The following is an 18,111-nucleotide window of genomic DNA, read 5'->3' on the forward strand; positions in this document are numbered from 1 at the left end:
AAAACTCCAGAATAGGATTGAAAGGTCCTGTTTGAAATGGTTCGGACATATCAAGAGGATGAATGAAAGGTGTTTGCTAAGAAGAATGTTTGATTTAAAATTAAGGGACAAAAGACCAAGGGGAAGATCAAGAATGAGATGGCAAGACATGATAAAGACCAATGTCATTAAGAGAGGAGGAAACTGGAGTGAGATCAATGATGGAGAAAAGTACACGGACAGGGCATGGTGGCGAGGCTTCATATGTCGACCCATGGAATAGTGGAACAATGACAGATGATGATGAGGCAATAAAAATTTTACAATTTACAATTTAAACTTACATAAATTTTGATTATTTTCACAGTAAAAGAAATTTAAATTTAAAAGGTTAAAATAATATATATAACAAAACAGTGAATATTTTATTTTTGTTAATAAAATAATAATAAATGTTAATCAATAATACAGTAAATAAAATAATCACATTATTGATGATTTAACTTTTCATTTAGATGCCATCGTTCCTCAGTATTTTTACGTTCCTTCTGAGTGCATTGAAGCTGAGAAATCTGAACCTGGTTCTCAGCCTCGAGTGGCTAGTAATGAAGGAAAAGATAACCTCTTTCTTTGGGCTCAATCACTGTATATCATTGCCTATCTGCTTGGTTAGTCTTAAAACTTATTAACTTTTTATAATGCAAATAAAAAACTGCTTTGTAATAGTAATGTTTGACCTATTTTTTTTTTACTTTTAATATGATTGATTTGAATTTCCACTTCTTGCTGTATTCATGTTGTATGTAGCATACTGAAACTTTTGGCCAGCACAAGGTTACTGTGCTGATGCTAAATATTTCAGAAATTTTTTCATCATGCAGAAATGAGAATTGTAGATTAAGCTCTGCTTGCAAAGTGTTTACAAATTTTAAACAAAGAAATATTTCAAGCTACTGTTTCAAAACTTAGAACATTCCAGGATTTTATTTTTAGGCTTTGGAGATGCCAACACTTTACATATATTCTGTTAAACAAACTTTTCTTGTGGGTTTATCAGTTTATTGTGTGTATGCAGTGCAGTTTTGTTTACAGTAATGTAACCAATATAAAAAAAATAATAATTTAACTGAATATTTGGTGACTAATTAATCTGTAGTAATCTAATTGATTCTTTAATATACAGAGTTTTACAAAATTCAACAATAATTTAATGCCATTAGTGAAAAGAATTTAAACCAATTCCTCTTATGACCCAAAAACCAATAGACCCAAGATTTATTTCTTTGAACAAATTTAATATTAATAGACTTTTATCACTGGTGACCAGTGTTTCCTTTTATTTGAAGATTCTTAATATCTGATGAATCCTTACTTGATAAACAGGGTGAATAACCTCCCAAAAACTTAGAATGTCTTACCCCTATGGTAAGACATTCTGAGTTTCTGTCTTACTCTGTTTGACTATGAAGATGTTCATCACTAAGTCTGGAACATAGCCCACTTCTCATTTTTGTTTCCCCTGTGCTTATATCACACTAGACCGGATTGGTATTATCTATTTGAATTTTAAATTAGAACTTTAGAATTTAAAATTTTTAAATTAGAACTTCGTGTTCAGAACCTTGATTAAGATATCAGTAGTTTATCAGAAATTACCTGTAGTTTATTCCAATGTCTTCATTTGGCTCATGAGCTTTACTGAAACTGTTCATTTATTTATTATTTTATTATTATTATTATTATTATTAGCCATATGGTGCAAGGAAGCCTGAGGCTTATGCTGCACCAGCCAAAAAAAAATTTTGAATACCCTGAGAGAGAGAGAGAGAGAGGAGGGAATCACCAAAAAAGAGAAGAATGATGATATCCAGCTCAGGACCCTGGGTGTGCCAAGCCCATACTCACCAGATGTGAGCCCCTGGGATGGAAAAAGAACCACAATTTAAAATTCCATTATTCATTTTTGAGTTATATCAAGTGATTATGCATAACCGTGCTTCCATATTATAAAGTATATGGAGAAGTAAAGTGTTTTGTGTCAACGACCCTAGGGGTTTCCCCATCTCCGCTAAAAATATATGGAGAGTGAGATCTCAGAAATAATTAGCACCAATATTTCTGATAACAACAAAAGTATGGAACAATCTCATTATGGCAGATATCTGACAAGCATGAATGCACAGCTGTTAAAATTAAAATCTTCTCTGAAGCGGGGCTATCACTTTTCAAGCTGTTGACAGGTGGGGAGAGGACGATGTACAGTCAGTTCTGCTATAACGCATATTTTAACAACGCAAATTTGCTCCAATGCAACTGATGTTTTAGGGAACAATTTGATTTAACACAATTTTCGCATTGGCTCATCCGTGATTTTCTCTGTGAGTAACACCAGGTGAATGCAAAACCCGGCACAAAGCTGAATGTTGTGACCTGCATAACAATACACACAAGGTTACGAAGCTTAAAAAATGTCAAACATCAAATGTGTGACGCTATATTTTCCATTTACTGTAGTTGTATTGGTCAAGAGACACACTGTTGTCATTCACTATATTCACAAAATAACAGGTAATATTATAGGCCAACTCACGTTTTCAGAAGCTCACATTTTTCTGTTCGAATAGAAATTTCGTGAGGGTGGATAGCGTGAGCAGAGGAGAACATTTCTGGAGGTCACTACCATAAAACAGTAAAAACAAATTTGCAGTTCCTGGTTTATTGGGCTTTTCTGTTAATGCATTTTAATTATAAATGTGTAGTAAACTCGATCTTATTGCATTTGCGATAATACTGATAGCTGTAATTCTGTGGGTTTTTACGTTATTATAGTGAAATGTGTATCCCCTTCCATAGAATCTTCTCTTCATTTCAATTTTTTAAGCTATGTAAACTTGTTACTCCATATCTAACTTGTGCAATTTGTGTGTGCCATGTTCGTAGTTATTGACTGCTTATCTTTTTTACTGTTGTAAATTTTATAGTCCAATAAACAAAAAAAAAATTTAGTGAACAGAAATATCAATTAGTATGCATATTTATTTATTGTATGGCTTGTACAGTACACATGGAATCAAATTACATGACTCTAGAATGATAGATATAAAATTAAATTAAATAGAACAAGAATCACAGATGAACATTTAACTTATTTAAATAGTGAATTCCGCATTGGTCACTATCAGGAAATCTCCAGGGTTTCCTTCATAGGCTCACAAGGTACAGTCCTCTGTTATGTGTTGGATGGTCTGTCTATCGGCTCCACAGTCACATGGGGAAGGAATTTTACTGCACTTAAGGAAAAGGTCTGCACCTCTACTGTGCGGCGTTTGTGCCTGTTTAGTGCTAGCCATATCCTGCAAGGCTGGTCAAAACCAGGTGGTGTTTCAGAGATACAAGGCATGGTATGACATCGAGGAGGGGAGTTTTGTAGCCACTCTTGCATCCAGGTATCCAGAAGGTTGAAATTGGCTTGTTGCAATGTTTTAGCCATCAAGATGGTTGGATGTCTGGAACGGAGCCTTTTATTCCTAAGTCTTGAATGTTGGAGTTTGTTCGTAATTCAGGATTGTCTATTATTTTTCTGTATTCTGTGATGAGAGCACATTTTCTACGGAAATCTATTGGCGGGATATGGCCCAAGACGGGTAGCCAAAAGGTAGGGGTGGACCTGACTGTTCTGGTTATGATGCACATGGTGTTATTTAGCTATACATCCACCTTTTTTATGTGGCTACTGTTAAACCAAACTGGAGCACAGTACTCTACAGCTGCATAGACAAGACTGAGAGCTGACGAATGTAAGATCGAAGCAGAGTAGCCCCATGTGGTACCACATAGCTTTTGCAGAATGCTATTCCTTGTTTTCAGTTTTGCTGCAGTCCTTGTCAAATGTTCACTGAAAGATAATGCTCTGTCTAGTGTGACATCCAAGTATTTCGGATATTTGTTGTGGATAAGACGAGAATTCTTGAAGTGTATGTTCTGCTCTCTAGTTGCCATCTTATTATTGAGATGGAAGCAAGAAGCCTAGAAAATTCTTCCTCATTTGCAAAGAATTTTCCCAAGTTAGGTCAGTTGTTAAAATCCCTTCTGTTTTGTTGACTGATTTGTGACTCATTGCCATTGCCCAATTATCTGCATAGCAAAATTTTCTGGAGTGGGTTTCAGGCATGTCTGCAATGTAAGGGCTGAAAAGTAATGAAGCGAGGACAGAGCCTTGGGGTAGGCCATTGCTGAGTTTCTTTTTATTGCTCATTGTGTGTCCCATTATCACATGGAAAGTTTTTTTTTTTTTTAATGAAAATGAAAGTACCACATTTGAAGCAAAAGGAATCATACAGCGAATAATTTGGGCAAGTGAGATGAGCAGTAGTTGAATCAACCGATAACTGTGATTCTGTCAGAAAAAGTACATGGGGTTTGGCAGATTGCAAGTGGAAATGGACATTGTTGAGATTAGAATTGAGACCACATATATTTGTGAAATGATCTAGGAAGTGTTTGGGAGGTTTAGATCTTTTTGCAGATAAGCTTACTCTATTAGTTTGACAATTCGTGGTATATTCAATAGTAAGAAAATGTGGGGGGACATGCTGTATGAAGTAATGAAATTTTTGGATATGTGGCGTACACGTGGTAAGAATATACCCAGATCCTTGACATAACATGGCCTCGACAATGCCCCCCGCACACACACACACTACTCAGACTCTCTCCAGTCACTATCTGGCAGTGTAGAGGTAGCAAGGTTATACACTAGCTGATCTGGAAGCCTTCTAAGGATACCAATAGGTTCAGTCCGGTGTACTAACTAGTGGCCGTCCTGTGAACACAGGTTTAGAGCTGTACCCTCGAAATGTAAGGAAGATTGGATCCCGCCATGATGTTCATCATAACCTCAAATGTCATCAGTCATACTGCATGATGGAAGAGATGGGGAAGGGTTGACGTGATCTTAGCTGGGAGACTAAACATGGGTTCCACCACTTGAAGCCTCCAATAAGCAATGTGGTGGTATTGCACTGCTTGATGAGAGTCATCTACCACCTAGTATTGCCTGGTAACACAGAGGAGCAGCATTACTCCATGTGGTGTGGGTGCCACACCTCGACCCCTACTTACGTTGGTTCACACCTGAGTGGTTACCCACAGTTTGCTTTTGCATGGAGGTTATACCCAGGATTACTAACAGTCCCACCATCATGAAGATGCAAGCAGAGGATTTGGCTGTCACAGACCATCTGGACTTCAAAATTGGGTCCACTTGACTCGAATGTCACCCAATATCAGTTCCATCAGCCTTTTAGACTCCCAGGTAGCAAGTACAGCTTGTCTGGCATATCTGAGAGAATGTCTGTGACAACCTCAAAGACTTAAGTTCTATTTGTGAGCATGTTATCAATAAGTCTGGCAGTTGTTTTGCAGGGTATTGTATGAAGCATTTTGTATATTAAACTATTTCCAAAAAATGTCATGTGCTGCAGTTAGATCAATGAAAACAACGAGGTTTTCAGTTGTTTTTGAAACCCTGCCTCGATATATGTGTGTGTGTTGTCAAGGAGAGAACTTGATCAATACAGCTTCGGTTTGGACAGAATCCTGCTTGCTCGATAGGAATTGTTTCAAGTATTTTGGAGCTGATCTTGTTGTAGAGTAGCCTTTCAAGTAGTTTATAAGTTAAGCTTAGTGGAGCAATAGGTTTCTGGAGCACTTACATGTTTAAGTGTCTTGAGTTCCCGTTTCACTTGAATTGTGTGTTCTCGGTCATTTGGAGCTCTAGAGGTGGATACAATAAGTGTTGCAACGGCATTTGATGTAATTAGAATATTATCACGAGCCATAGGGTTGCTGTTTCCCAGCTTGCATAGGAGAGACCATGCTTTCCTGCTGGATTTCTTAAAATCAATGGTTTCAATGGTCTGTATCCATTTTTCTTGGCGGCCGGCATCAAGGCTGTGTAGCAGCTCGTCCACTTTCTCTTGATCACCACTTTCAAGAAAGTCCCTGTACAGATTTTCACTGGTCTCGTTCCATCCTGGAAGTCTGTGTGGGTAGCACAGTGGTATCATCACTGCCCTCCTTACATCGGGTGGAAAAGGCTCGGGTTCGAATCCCATCGATGACACGAGGAACCTTAATGGGCTTTTTCCACTCCGTGGCTGAGTAGTCAGTCTCAGGCATAGATAGCAAGGATTTTCCCCTAGAATCTGGGGTTTTTCATCCAGCAAAACAGACAAATCGACCATAGAACACATGCAATTAACAGACATAAGACACAAAACAGCATAGATCAATATGAATTTAAATATTCGAGTGGCCTAATATAATAGTTTTTTTTTTTTTTTTTGTTCCATCCTGGAATATGTTCCTTCTAGTACCCTCTGGGGATGTGCTTTTTAGCCGTGCTTATTACTGTACCTACAAATCTCTTGTAGTTTTCAACAGAGGTGAATCCATCACAAACACCTATCACAGTCTCCTGAGAAAGCATCCCAGTTTGCTTTCCTGAAGTTCCATCTAGGGTAGGGAAAGGAAGTTACTAGTGGGATGTTTGTTCCAATTTTTATAAGGGCTGGGCAGTGCTGGCTCTGAGGGAAATCTGCTAGGATTCTTCTAGGCGTGTTTAGTCGGTGATTATTTTCATTGATGGTGACAAAGCAAGGATCGGGGTTATACTCCTGCCACCAGGCAGCTGATTTGAATTATCCTCATTCTTTGGCATCAAAAATTGGGTAGGTGCCACATTCTTCTACTCAGTTAACAAGTGCTTCACCATTATGATCATTCTCTATGTATTGCCACTGTGCATGGTGAGTGGCAATACATTCTCTGTGTATTGCCACTGTGCATAAATCGCCAAGATAAACCGCTGGATCGGGATACGGCTGGAGGATGTGTGGTGGCCATATAGTAGCAGGGGGCTTATAGATGTTATTCACAGTTATTTCCCTTACTTTGATAATTACTTCATGGATATTATTGGCGATGAAAGCAGAGAGCAAGTATGCATTTTCGATTTTAGTCCATACATATGTTACAACACCATAGGCTTGATGGTATGTTGTCCCTTTTAAATCGTAGCCTGATATTTTCCCCCTAGTTTGAAGCTGATCCTCACTATCCATGTGGGTTTCTTGAATCGCGACCACGCAAATGTCATTATCTCTTAATATTTTGCATAAAAACTGGCATTTAGTTCTGCTAATACCTTCTATATTAGCAGAGCTAAATATAGAAGGTAATGCCTTCTATATTTATCTGGCAAATTGGAATACTAGGTCCAAGTTTTCTAGTCAATTGGCTCTGAGAGGAGAGTATCATTAGTCGTCATAGCAAAAATGATGTGTACATAGCCAGGAGATCACTAGGATTATTTGGCTGCCAGATTGTGCTAGTTCATTTAGCGTAATCCAGGGTGCACCACTCAGAGGTGAACTACCTTTACACCCCAGTATGCATATATCACAGTATTAATTAAGCTATGTACATACACGTGCATAGTCTCCGACCAAAACAAGATATCCTGTCAAGATAAAGTGCTATATTTACCATAATATTTATTTATTTATTAGAAATTTAAGATATTTAAACCAGTGTTAGCAATTGTATTGGGTTCCCACTTTTTTAACTGTTTTACTTACCAAACTGAAAATTTTTTTTGAGTGCGCTGCCTATCCCTATTTTTCCCATAAGCCTTATTGATTTTAATATGCGAAATACCATAACGCTAACGCGGAAATATTTAGGAACACATGTACTGCATTATAGCAGAAATGGGTTGGTGGATTCTGGGAACTGATTTCACATGCAGATTAGAATAATTCATTCATTGGGCATAACAAATGTACGATGAATGTTTATGAGCTTTTATGTATTTTAATACGCAAGGTTTCAGAAATGAGTAATTTACAATAGTTAGATTGGTAGTCGAGTGTTGTAATACAGGGAAACCCGTTATAATGCAATGCTCAGGGATCCAAAGAATCACATTGCGATATAAGCAAGATCTCGTCAGAAAATATTTGCCATTTTTCATACTTCAAGCATTCAAACTTCATGCATACTGTCAGTTTTGCTCGTTTCTTTTTTTTTTTTTGCACAATAATTGCAGTACTATATGCCGACGAGGCTACTGAAAGCCTGTCATTAGCATTAGCAAAGGCACATGATGCAAGAAAGCAAGCTTATATAGCATCAGCCAAAAAAAAAAACGACTTATTTCACCCATTCACTCCCTCTAAATGTTTGTCAAGTTCTGCCTTGAATCTATTTAAGCTATCAACTTCTGCAATGGCAGATGGAAGCTTGTTCCAGCAATCAACCACTTGCTGGCTAAAGGCAAACTTCCGCACATCTATCAGCATTGAGTATGCTCTAACCATTCAAGGCTTTATATGCCTCAATCAGATCACCTCGCAGGTGCCTAGTTTCCAGACATTATAATTTGCAAAACTTAAGCCTTTCTTCGTAAGAGCAACCCTTTGTTCCATTCATTAATCTTGTTGCCCTTCTCTGTACTTGTTCCAACAGCTCTACATCCGTCTTAAAATGAGGACTCCAGACCTGTATACAGTACTCAAGGTGTGGTCTGACCATTGTCTTATACAAGGGGATAATCACCTCCTTATCCCTGCTAGAAAAATTCCTGTATATCATTGACAAGACACCATGAGCTACTCTTGTAGACCATTTGCGCTGCTCAGAAAACTTCATATCTGCCTGCACAATTACCCCCAGGTCCTTTTCATATTCTACCCGTCAGTGTGGTACTACAGAGTTGGTACGTTACTCTGGGATTACTGCTTCGCATATGTAGTACTTTACATTTGTCAATGTTAAACTTCATTTGCCCATCTGCTCAACTTTTCTAGATCCTGTTGTCATTAGTGTCATTAACAACCCTGCCACCTTTGCATCGTCTGCAAACTTGGACATTAAGAATGATATACCATTATCAGTATCATTTATAAATACAGAAAACAACAATGGACCCAACGTTGAACCCTGAGGGACTCCACTAATAACATTAGTCTATGAAGAGCAGTGTCCATTGATTACCACTCTCTGTCTTCTCCCACTCAACCATCCCTTTATCCATAGTAGCAGTTTGCCCCCAATGCCACACTGCTCCAATTTGTGCAGCAGTCTTCCATGTGCAACACTATCAAAGGCTTTTCTAAGATTCAAATATATGATATCAAAGTTATTCTTTGCATCCAGTTCCTTTGTGACCACATCATAGTATCCAGTCAAATTAGTCAGACAAGACTTCCCCTTAACACATCCATGTTGTGTCTGAGCTATAACTGAAGTCTTCTCTAGTCTTCTTTAGATCTCTAGATCTAAGGGTTTGCTTACATCCTTTGCTGCCTCCTTTATTATATAACTGGATAGATTCCATCTATAAAGGTGATATAGTTATACCCGTTGGCACTAATGATATTAGGAATAGGAGACCGGCAGAATTACTTAACAAGTACAGGTCACTGTTGAACAAAAGCCGAGAATTAGGGTTGAATTTGAAAGTGTCTGCAGTTCTGCCCAGACACGATAGAAGGGAGTATATGATGAGAGCCTTGTCGATCAATTCGGCCCTGGAAAGAATGTGCAAGGCTCAAGGGGTAGAATTTTTTTCAGCCTGGACTGTACTTGTTAACAGGAGAGACTGCTTCTATAGGGATGGGATACACTTAAATAGAAAGGGTGCAAAAATATTTGCTGATGCTATCGAGGCAGTGTTAGGTGGGTCGGAAATCTGATAGCTTGGGGGGATACAAGGACTAATAGTTTAACAGTAGCCGTAGGCAGAGGTGAAGGTGATTCTTGCACAACTTCTATTAGAATAAGTAGCGACCTGGAGCGTGGGGTGTTGGGGGTTTCAGGGACGGATGGCAGTCATCCTGAAATAGGTGGGTATATGGGATGTGTTAGGGTAACTAAGAATAGGAGTAGGAGCATGTATGCTTGCATGTATACCAATGCTAGAAGTATAGTAAATAAATTTGATGAATTTGAAGTGTTGGTCAAGACATCAAAGGCGGACATTGTTGGGATAGCAGAGATGTGGTGTCACTCAGATATAAGGAATGCTGAACTGGAATTTGGGGAGTACAATGTGTACAGAAAGGATAGACAGGATAGAAAGGGAGGTGTTGTTATGCTGTTAATTAAGAAAAACATAAAATCAAAAGAAGTGCATCCAGTTGATATAGATGAACAGTGCACTGTTGAGTCAGTTTGCTGTGACATAAGCACTGCGAAAGCAAAAATAAGAGTAGGAGTGTGTTATAGGTCTAATGACTCAAATGAGTACAGTGAACAATTGTACAGAGAAATAGAGTGGGCTAGTAAATCGGAATGTCTTATAATGGGGAATTTTAACTTCCCAGATATTGACTGGAACTTTGGGTTGGTCACTCACACACTAGTCAGACTTTTGTGGATTTATTGGATGATTGTTTTCTGCAGCAGCATGTTTGAGAGGCAACCAGAGAAAGTAATACTCTTGATCTGGTTATCAGCAGTGATCATTCGTGTATTAAGAATTTCCAGATAAAGGAACCACTAGGTGGCAGTGATCACAGTGTACTGATGTGGGATTTATTTAAAGATTTAATTACCATCAGGCGTAAAGGAAAGGGTTTTTATTTCCGTGAAGGTGAGTACAGTGCTTCCGACAGTTTTTAAATTCTGTACAGTGGGATCAACTGACGATGTTACCAACAGTAAATTCTAAGTGGGAAGCGTTCAAGGAATTAATCGTGGAAGCTACTAAAAGTTTCATACCTATTAAGAAATATTGTTCAAGGTTTAGGCCTAAATGGTTATCTAATGAACTAATGAGACTCGTAATAGAGAAGAAAAATGCATGGGATGCATATAAATTATCAATCGACTCAGAAGACTATGGCAGATATAAGCTAGTCTGTAATCAGGTGACAAAGGAGGTTAGGCAGGCGAAGGCAGATTACGAGAAATACTTTGCAAAAGATGCTAAGAAAAACAGCAAGAATTTCTTTACTTATATAAGCTGTTGATGATCCTGCTCATATAGCAAACAAACTGAATGAGTATTTTGCATCTACATTCACACGTGAGGAATTATTAAGGTTTGAAAATGGCAGAAGCTTATCAAATTGTAGCAGGATACTTAATGATTTTGGAATAACTGAAAGCAAAGTGGAGGAGAAATTGTCGAAGTTAAACATAAGAAAAGCACCTGAGATGGATGGGATCTATCCAGTAATATTAAAGGAGGCGGCAAAGCAACTAAGCAAACCTTATCCATAATTATGAAAGCTTCCATGGACTGGATATGCGCAACTGTGACCCAAATTCACAAAGCAGGATCAAACAAGTAATTACAGACCTGTTAGTTTAACTTCTGTTCTGGGGAAATTAATGGAGGTTATAGTTCGGACACAGCATGGGTTTGTTAAGGGGAAGTCTTGTCTGGCCAATTTTATTAAATACTGTGATGTGGTCACAACAGAACTGGATGCAAAAAATAATTTTGATATCATATACATGGATCGTCGGAAAGCTTTTGATATTGTTGCTCATGGAAGACTATTCAACAAATTGGAGCAGTATGGCATTAAGGGCAAAATGCTACTATGGATAAAGGGATGTTTGAGTGGTAGAACACAGAGGGTGTTCTCCCACTCAAAGAGCACCCCTTTGTTCCATTCACTAATCTTGTTGCCCTTCTCTGTACTCATTCCAACAGCTCTATATCCTTCTTAAAATGAGGCCTCCAGACTTGTACACAGTACTCAAGGTGTGGCCTGACCATTGCCTTATACAAGGGGATAATCACCTCCTTATCCCTGCTAGAAAAATTACTGTATATCATTGAAAAGACACCATAAGCTTCTCTTGCAGACCGTCTGCACTGCTCAGAAAACTTCATATCTGCCTGCACAATTACCCCAGGTCCTTTTCATTCTCTACCACTGTCAGTGTGGTACCACACAGTTGATATGTTACTCTGGGATTACTGCTTCCCATACGTAGTACTTTACATTTGTCAATGTTAAACTTCATTTGCCACCTCTCAGCCCATCTGCTCAACTTTTCTAGATCTTGTTGCAGCAGTGTACTGTCATTAGTGTCATTAACAACCCTTCGTATTGTCTGCAAACTTGGACATTAAGCCTGATACACCATCATCAGTGTCATTTATAAATACAGAAAACAACAGTGGACCCAACACTGAACCCTGAGGGACTCCACTAATAACATTAGTCCATGAAGAGCAGTGCCCATTGATTAGCACTCTCTATCTTCTCCCACGCAACCATCCCTTTATCCATAGCAGCAATTTGCCTCCAATGCCACACTGCTCCAATGTGTGCAGCAGTCTTCCATGTGCAACAGAATCAAAGGCATTTCTAAGATCCTAATATATGATATCAAAGTTATTCTTTGCATTCATTTCCTTTGTGACTACATCACAGTATCCAATCAAATTAGTCAGAGAAGACTTCCCCTTAACAAACCCATCCTGTGTCCAAGCTATAACTGAAGTCTGGATTATCCTGCAATGCTTCTTTAACCAGTACTTCCATTAATTTCCCTGGAACAGAAGTTAAACTAACAGGTCTGTAATTACCTGTGTCCCCCCCCCCCCCTCAATCCTCCTTTGTGGATTGGGGTCACATTTGCACATCTCCCGTCCATGGGTATCTCCCCTGAGTCCAGGGAATCTCTCATAATTATGGCTAAGGGTTTGCTTACTTCCTTTGCCATCTTCTTTAATATACCTGGATAGATTCAATCCACCCCAGGTGTCTTTCTTGTGTTTATCTTCAATAATTTCTCCTTCACTTTACTCTCAGTTATTACAAGATTATCTGGCTTACTTCCAGAGTTGAATACACCTCAGGCATTCCCCTCCCTGAATAACTCCTCATGTGCGAATGTCGATGAAAAATATTCATTTAGTTTTTTATCTACCTGAGCAGGATCATGAACAGTTGAGCCATCGATATCAAGTGGACCAATCTGATTCTTTCCCTTCCTTCTAGAATTTACAGTAAGTAAAGAACTCTTTGCTGTTTTTCTTTGCATCCTTTGCCTAAGATTTCTCGCTGCCTTCGCCTGCCTAATCTCCTTTGTGACTTGGTTACAGACCAGCTTATATCTATCATAGGCTTCTGTGTCACATGTTAATTTATATGTATCACATGCATTATTCTTCTCTGTCACATGTCTAATTAGTTCATCTGACATCCATTTAGGCCTAAATCATGAACAATAATGGGGGATTTTAATTTCCCAGATATTGACTGGAATTTGTGGGTTGGTCACTCGCATACTAGCAAGGCTTTTGTGGATTTATTGGATGATTGTTTTCTACATCAGCATGTTCGTGAGGCAACAAGAGGGAGCAATACTCTTGATCTGATTATCAGTAGTGATTCTTCATGCATTAAGAACCTGCAGATAAATGAACCACTAGGTGGCAGTGATCACAGTGTGTTGAAGTGGGATTTACTCAAGGAGGTAACTACCATCAGAGGTAAAGGGAAGGGTTTTTGTTTTCGTAAAGGCGACTATGATGGTCTGAGACAGTATTTAAATTCTATACAGTGGGACCAACTGATGATGTTATCAACAGCAAACTCAAAATGGGAAGCATTCAAGGAACTAATCTTGGAGGCTACCAGGCTTTACATACCAACTAAGAAATATTGTTCAAGGTTTAGGCCTAAATGGTTGTCAGATGAACTAATGAGACATGTGGCAGAGAAGAAAAATGCATGGGATACATACAAATTAATGGGTGACATGGAAGCCTATGATAGATATAAGTTGGTCTGTAACCAAGTCACAAAGGAGATTAGGCAGGCAAAGGCAGACTACGAAAAATCCTTGGCAAAGGATGCAAAGAAAAACAGAAAAGAGTTCTTTACATACTTGAACTCGAGAAGGAAAGGGATGAATCAGATTGGTCCACTGGATATTGATGGTTCAACAGTTGAGGATCCTGCTCAGGTGGCTAACAATCTAAACGAGTATTTTGCATCTACATTCACGCATGAGGAGTTATTCAAGAAGGAGAATGATGTAGGTAAAGTAAACATTGGCAGTGAGCTGGATGATTTTGTAATAACTGAGAGGAAAGTGGAGGAGAGATTGTTGAGGATAAACATAAAAAAGGCACCTGGGGTGGATGGGATCTATCCGGTTATATTAAAGGAGGCAGCAAAGGAAGTATGCAAACCCCTAGCCATAATTATGAGAGCTTCTTTGGACTCAGGGGAGGTACCCATAGACTGGAGATGTGCAAATGTAACCCCAATTCACAAAGGAAGGTCAAAGGCTGACACAAGTAATTATAGACCTGTTAGTTTAACTTCTGTTCCAGGTAAATTAATGGAGGCACTGGTTAAAGAAGCACTGCAGGATCATCTAGACAAGAATTCAGTTATAGCTCAGACGCAGCATGGTTTTGTTAAGGGCAGGTCTTGCCTGACCAATTTGATTGGATACTATGATGTAGTCACAAAAGAACTGGATGCAGGGAATAACTTTGATATTATATATTTGGATCTTAGAAAGGCCTTTGATACTGTTGCACATGGAAGACTGCTGCACAAATTGGAGCAGTGTGGCATTGGAGGCAAATTGCTGCTATGGATAAGGGGATGGTTGAGTGGCAGAAGACAGAGAGTGGTAATCAATGGACACTGCTCAACATGGACTAATGTTATTAGTGGAGTTCCTCAAGGTTCAGTGTTGGGTCCATTGTTGTTTTCGGTGTTTATGAATGATATTGATGATGGGATATCAAGTTTAATGTCTAAGTTTGCAGATGATACAAAGGTTGGCAGGGTCGTTAAGGACACTACTGACGCTATGCTGCTGCAACAGGATCTGGAAAGGTTGAACAGATGGGCTGAGAGGTGGCAAATGAAGTTTAACATTGACAAATGTAAAGTACTACATATGGGAAACAGTAACCCCAGAGCAATGTATCAACTCTGCGGTACTACACTGACAGTGGTGGAGAATGAAAAGGACCTGGGGGTAATTGTGCAGGCAGATATGAAGTTCTCTGAGCAGTGCAAACGAGCTGCAAGAGTAGCTCATGGTGTCTTGTCAATGATATACAGGAATTTTTCTAGCAGGGATAAGGAGGTGATTATTCCCTTGTATAAGGCAATGGTTAGGCCACCTCTTGAGTACTGTATACAGGTCTGGAGGCCTCATTTCAAGAAGGATGTAGAGCTGCTGGAACGGGTACAGAGAAGGGCAACAAGATTAGTAAATGGAACAAAGGGTTGCTCTTACGAAGAAAGGCTTAAGTTTTGCAAATTACAGAGTCTGGAGACTAGGCACCGGCGAGGTGATCTGATAGAGGTGTATAAGGATTTGAATGGTTTGAGCATGCTCAATGCCAATGGGATTCTTCATCTTTCTCAGAATAATCACCTCAGAGGGCATAGATTCAAATTGAGGAAGGACGGATGTCGGATAGATGTGCGGAAATTTGCCTTTGGCCAGCGGGTGGTTGGTTGGTGGAACCGACTTCCATCACTTGTTGTTGAAGTTGATAGCCTAAACAAATTTAAAGCTCAACTGGACAGGTATTTCGAACGAACGGAGGGGTGAAATGGGAGTGTTTTTTTTTTTTTTTTTTTTTGGCTGATGCTGAATAAGCTTGCTTTCTTGCATCATATGCCTCTACTAATGCTAATGCTAATGCAATATTTCTTTGTTGGTATGTAAAGTCTAGTAACTTCCAAGATTAATTCTTAGAATACTTCCCATTTTGAATTTGCTGTTGGTAACATTATCAGTTGGTTCTGCCGTATAGAATTTAAGTACTGTCTCAGACCACCGTAGTCACCTTTACAAAAGCAAAAACCCTTCCCTTTACCCTTGATGGTTGTTACCTCTTTGAGTAAATCCCACTTCAGCACACTGTGATCACTACCACCTAGTGGTTCCTTTATCTGCAGATTCTTGATGCATGAAGAATCATTACTGATAATCAGATCAAGAGTATTACTCCCTCTAGTTGCCTCCTGAACATGCTGCTGTAGAAAACCATCATCCAATAAATCAGCAAAAGTCTTGCTAGTGTGTGAGTGACCAACCCACAAATTCCAGTCAATATCTGGGAAATTAAAATCCCCCATTATAAGACACTCTTCTTTACTGGCCCACTCTATTTCTCTGCACAATTACTCATTATACTCATCAGATTCATTAGGCCTATAACACACACCTACTCTCATTTTTCCTTTCCCAGTGTTTATGTCACACCAAACAGACTCAACGTTGCATTGTCCAATTGGATGCACTTCCTTAGATTTTATGTGTTTCTTAACTAACAGCATAATCCGTCCTCCTTTCCTGTCCTGTCTGTCCTTTCTGTGCACATTGTACTTCCCAAATTCCAGTTCTGCACTGCTTATGTCTGTGTGACACCATGTCTCTGATATCCCAACAATATCTGCCTTTGATGTCTTGATTAGCACTTCAAGCTCATCGAATTTTTTAACTATACTCCTAGCATTGGTGTACATGCAAGTATACATACACCTGTTTCTACTCTTATTTATCCTAACACAGCCCATGTATTTACTTGTTCCACTATGACTCCCAGCAGTCCTGGAAATTCCCATTGCCTTGCTTTCCAGGCTGCTGCTCAATTGCATTTCAATAGAAGTAGTGCAAGAATCACTTTTATCTCTGCCGGCGGCTACTGTTAATCTATTAGTCCGTGTATCCCCCTAAGCAGTTTTCCAACCCACCTAACTCTGCCTTGATAGCATCAGCAAATATTCTTGCACCCTTTCTATTTAAGTGTATCCCATCCCTGTAGAAGCAGTCTCTCCTGTTAACAAGCATAGACCAGGCTGAGAAAAATTCTTCCCCTTGAGCCTTGCACAATCTCTCCAGGGCCGAATTGATCAACAAGGCTCTCATCATGTACTCTGTCCTATCGTGTATGGGCAGAATTGCAGACACTTTCAAATTCAACCCTAACTCACGGCTTTTTTTAAGCATTGTCTTGTACTTGTTAAGTAATTCTGCCGGTCTCCTACTGTTAATATCATTAGTGCCAATGTGTACAACAATATCAATCTTTTTGCTCTTAAAGGATGATATCTGCCCTACAACGTCATCAACCTTTGCCACTGGTAGACATACCCTGGTCCTGTTCCATCTATACTTTTTGCACAATATGTTCCCCGTTTCCCTGACAATAGAGTCACCTGCAACAACTAGTTCCTTTGGGACCGGCGCATTCTGCCTTGGCGTTTGCCTCTGTGTTGCGTGATGTTCAAGTGCAAGCTCTGGCATTGATGTGGGCAGCTGAGAGCTTGAATGGTCCCTCAGTTTAAATCCTTTGAGGGCATCCATCCTGTCCTTCAAGCTCTCATATAAACCCATAAGAATGCCGAGTTGGCTCCTAATTTCCTCGCACTCCTTACATCGTACACACACAAAGACTTTCCCTTGGCAATATCATGTCCCGTTCCTAATTGCTCCACAAACATCAAACAAACAATGCATTTCAATAAACTGTGATTCAGAGGACAACTGCTCACCCCCCTCAGTTCTCCCCTGAGCCACAGCACTTCCACTAGTTTGAGCCTTTTGCTTTGCAGTTTTGGTCTGAGTCATGATTTCTATTCAAGTTCAATAAAATACCAATACAAAATATAACCCCAAACCTATATTCCAATGCAGTTATAACACTATATATATGTATTTCGGTATTGAATGTTATCTCCAAGTTATGTTATATGACTTTCTTATCCCCTGTCAACTTATATGTATTAATTTATGATGTTACGTTTGTAATAACTAGGTCGCTATATTTATTTAGTTAAAAAAGTACAATTCAATTGACAATGGAATTTAATGACATTAATAAATTTTACTATACTCGCTATCTAGTTTTCCCTTAAACCTTATGCTATCTAGTTTTCCGTTAAACCTTATGCTAGCACACGTTGCTAGCATAAGCCGCCTTATGTCTGCCGCCGCCAACTGCTGCCATTGTTATACATCGTATAACAATGGCGGCAAGTTATCAATGGTTAATCTACGGACACGAGGTATTATTTACTTTCCAAATCATGGTATCTAAATTTTCAAAATAAACCACGG

General features: G+C 39.1%; 1 protein-coding gene across 3 annotated transcripts in view; it reads left to right on the plus strand.

Annotated features, from left to right (window-relative positions):
* LOC150082968 (putative phosphorylase b kinase regulatory subunit beta) overlaps nucleotides 1-18,111 on the plus strand; it is a 735,196-nt gene that overhangs the window by 257,570 nt on the left and 459,515 nt on the right. For all 3 annotated transcript variants that reach the window (XM_090377701.1, XM_090377699.1, XM_090377700.1), the window contains exon 12: nucleotides 495-647. In XM_090377701.1, coding sequence (XP_090233827.1) covers nucleotides 495-647 — 153 coding nt within the window. The remainder of the gene's footprint in view (nucleotides 1-494; nucleotides 648-18,111) is intronic.

The sequence above is a fragment of the Mastigoproctus giganteus genome, chromosome 7 (assembly GCF_048544385.1).
Source record: "Mastigoproctus giganteus isolate SK-2022 chromosome 7, ASM4854438v1, whole genome shotgun sequence".
Taxonomy (NCBI): domain Eukaryota; kingdom Metazoa; phylum Arthropoda; class Arachnida; order Uropygi; family Thelyphonidae; genus Mastigoproctus; species Mastigoproctus giganteus.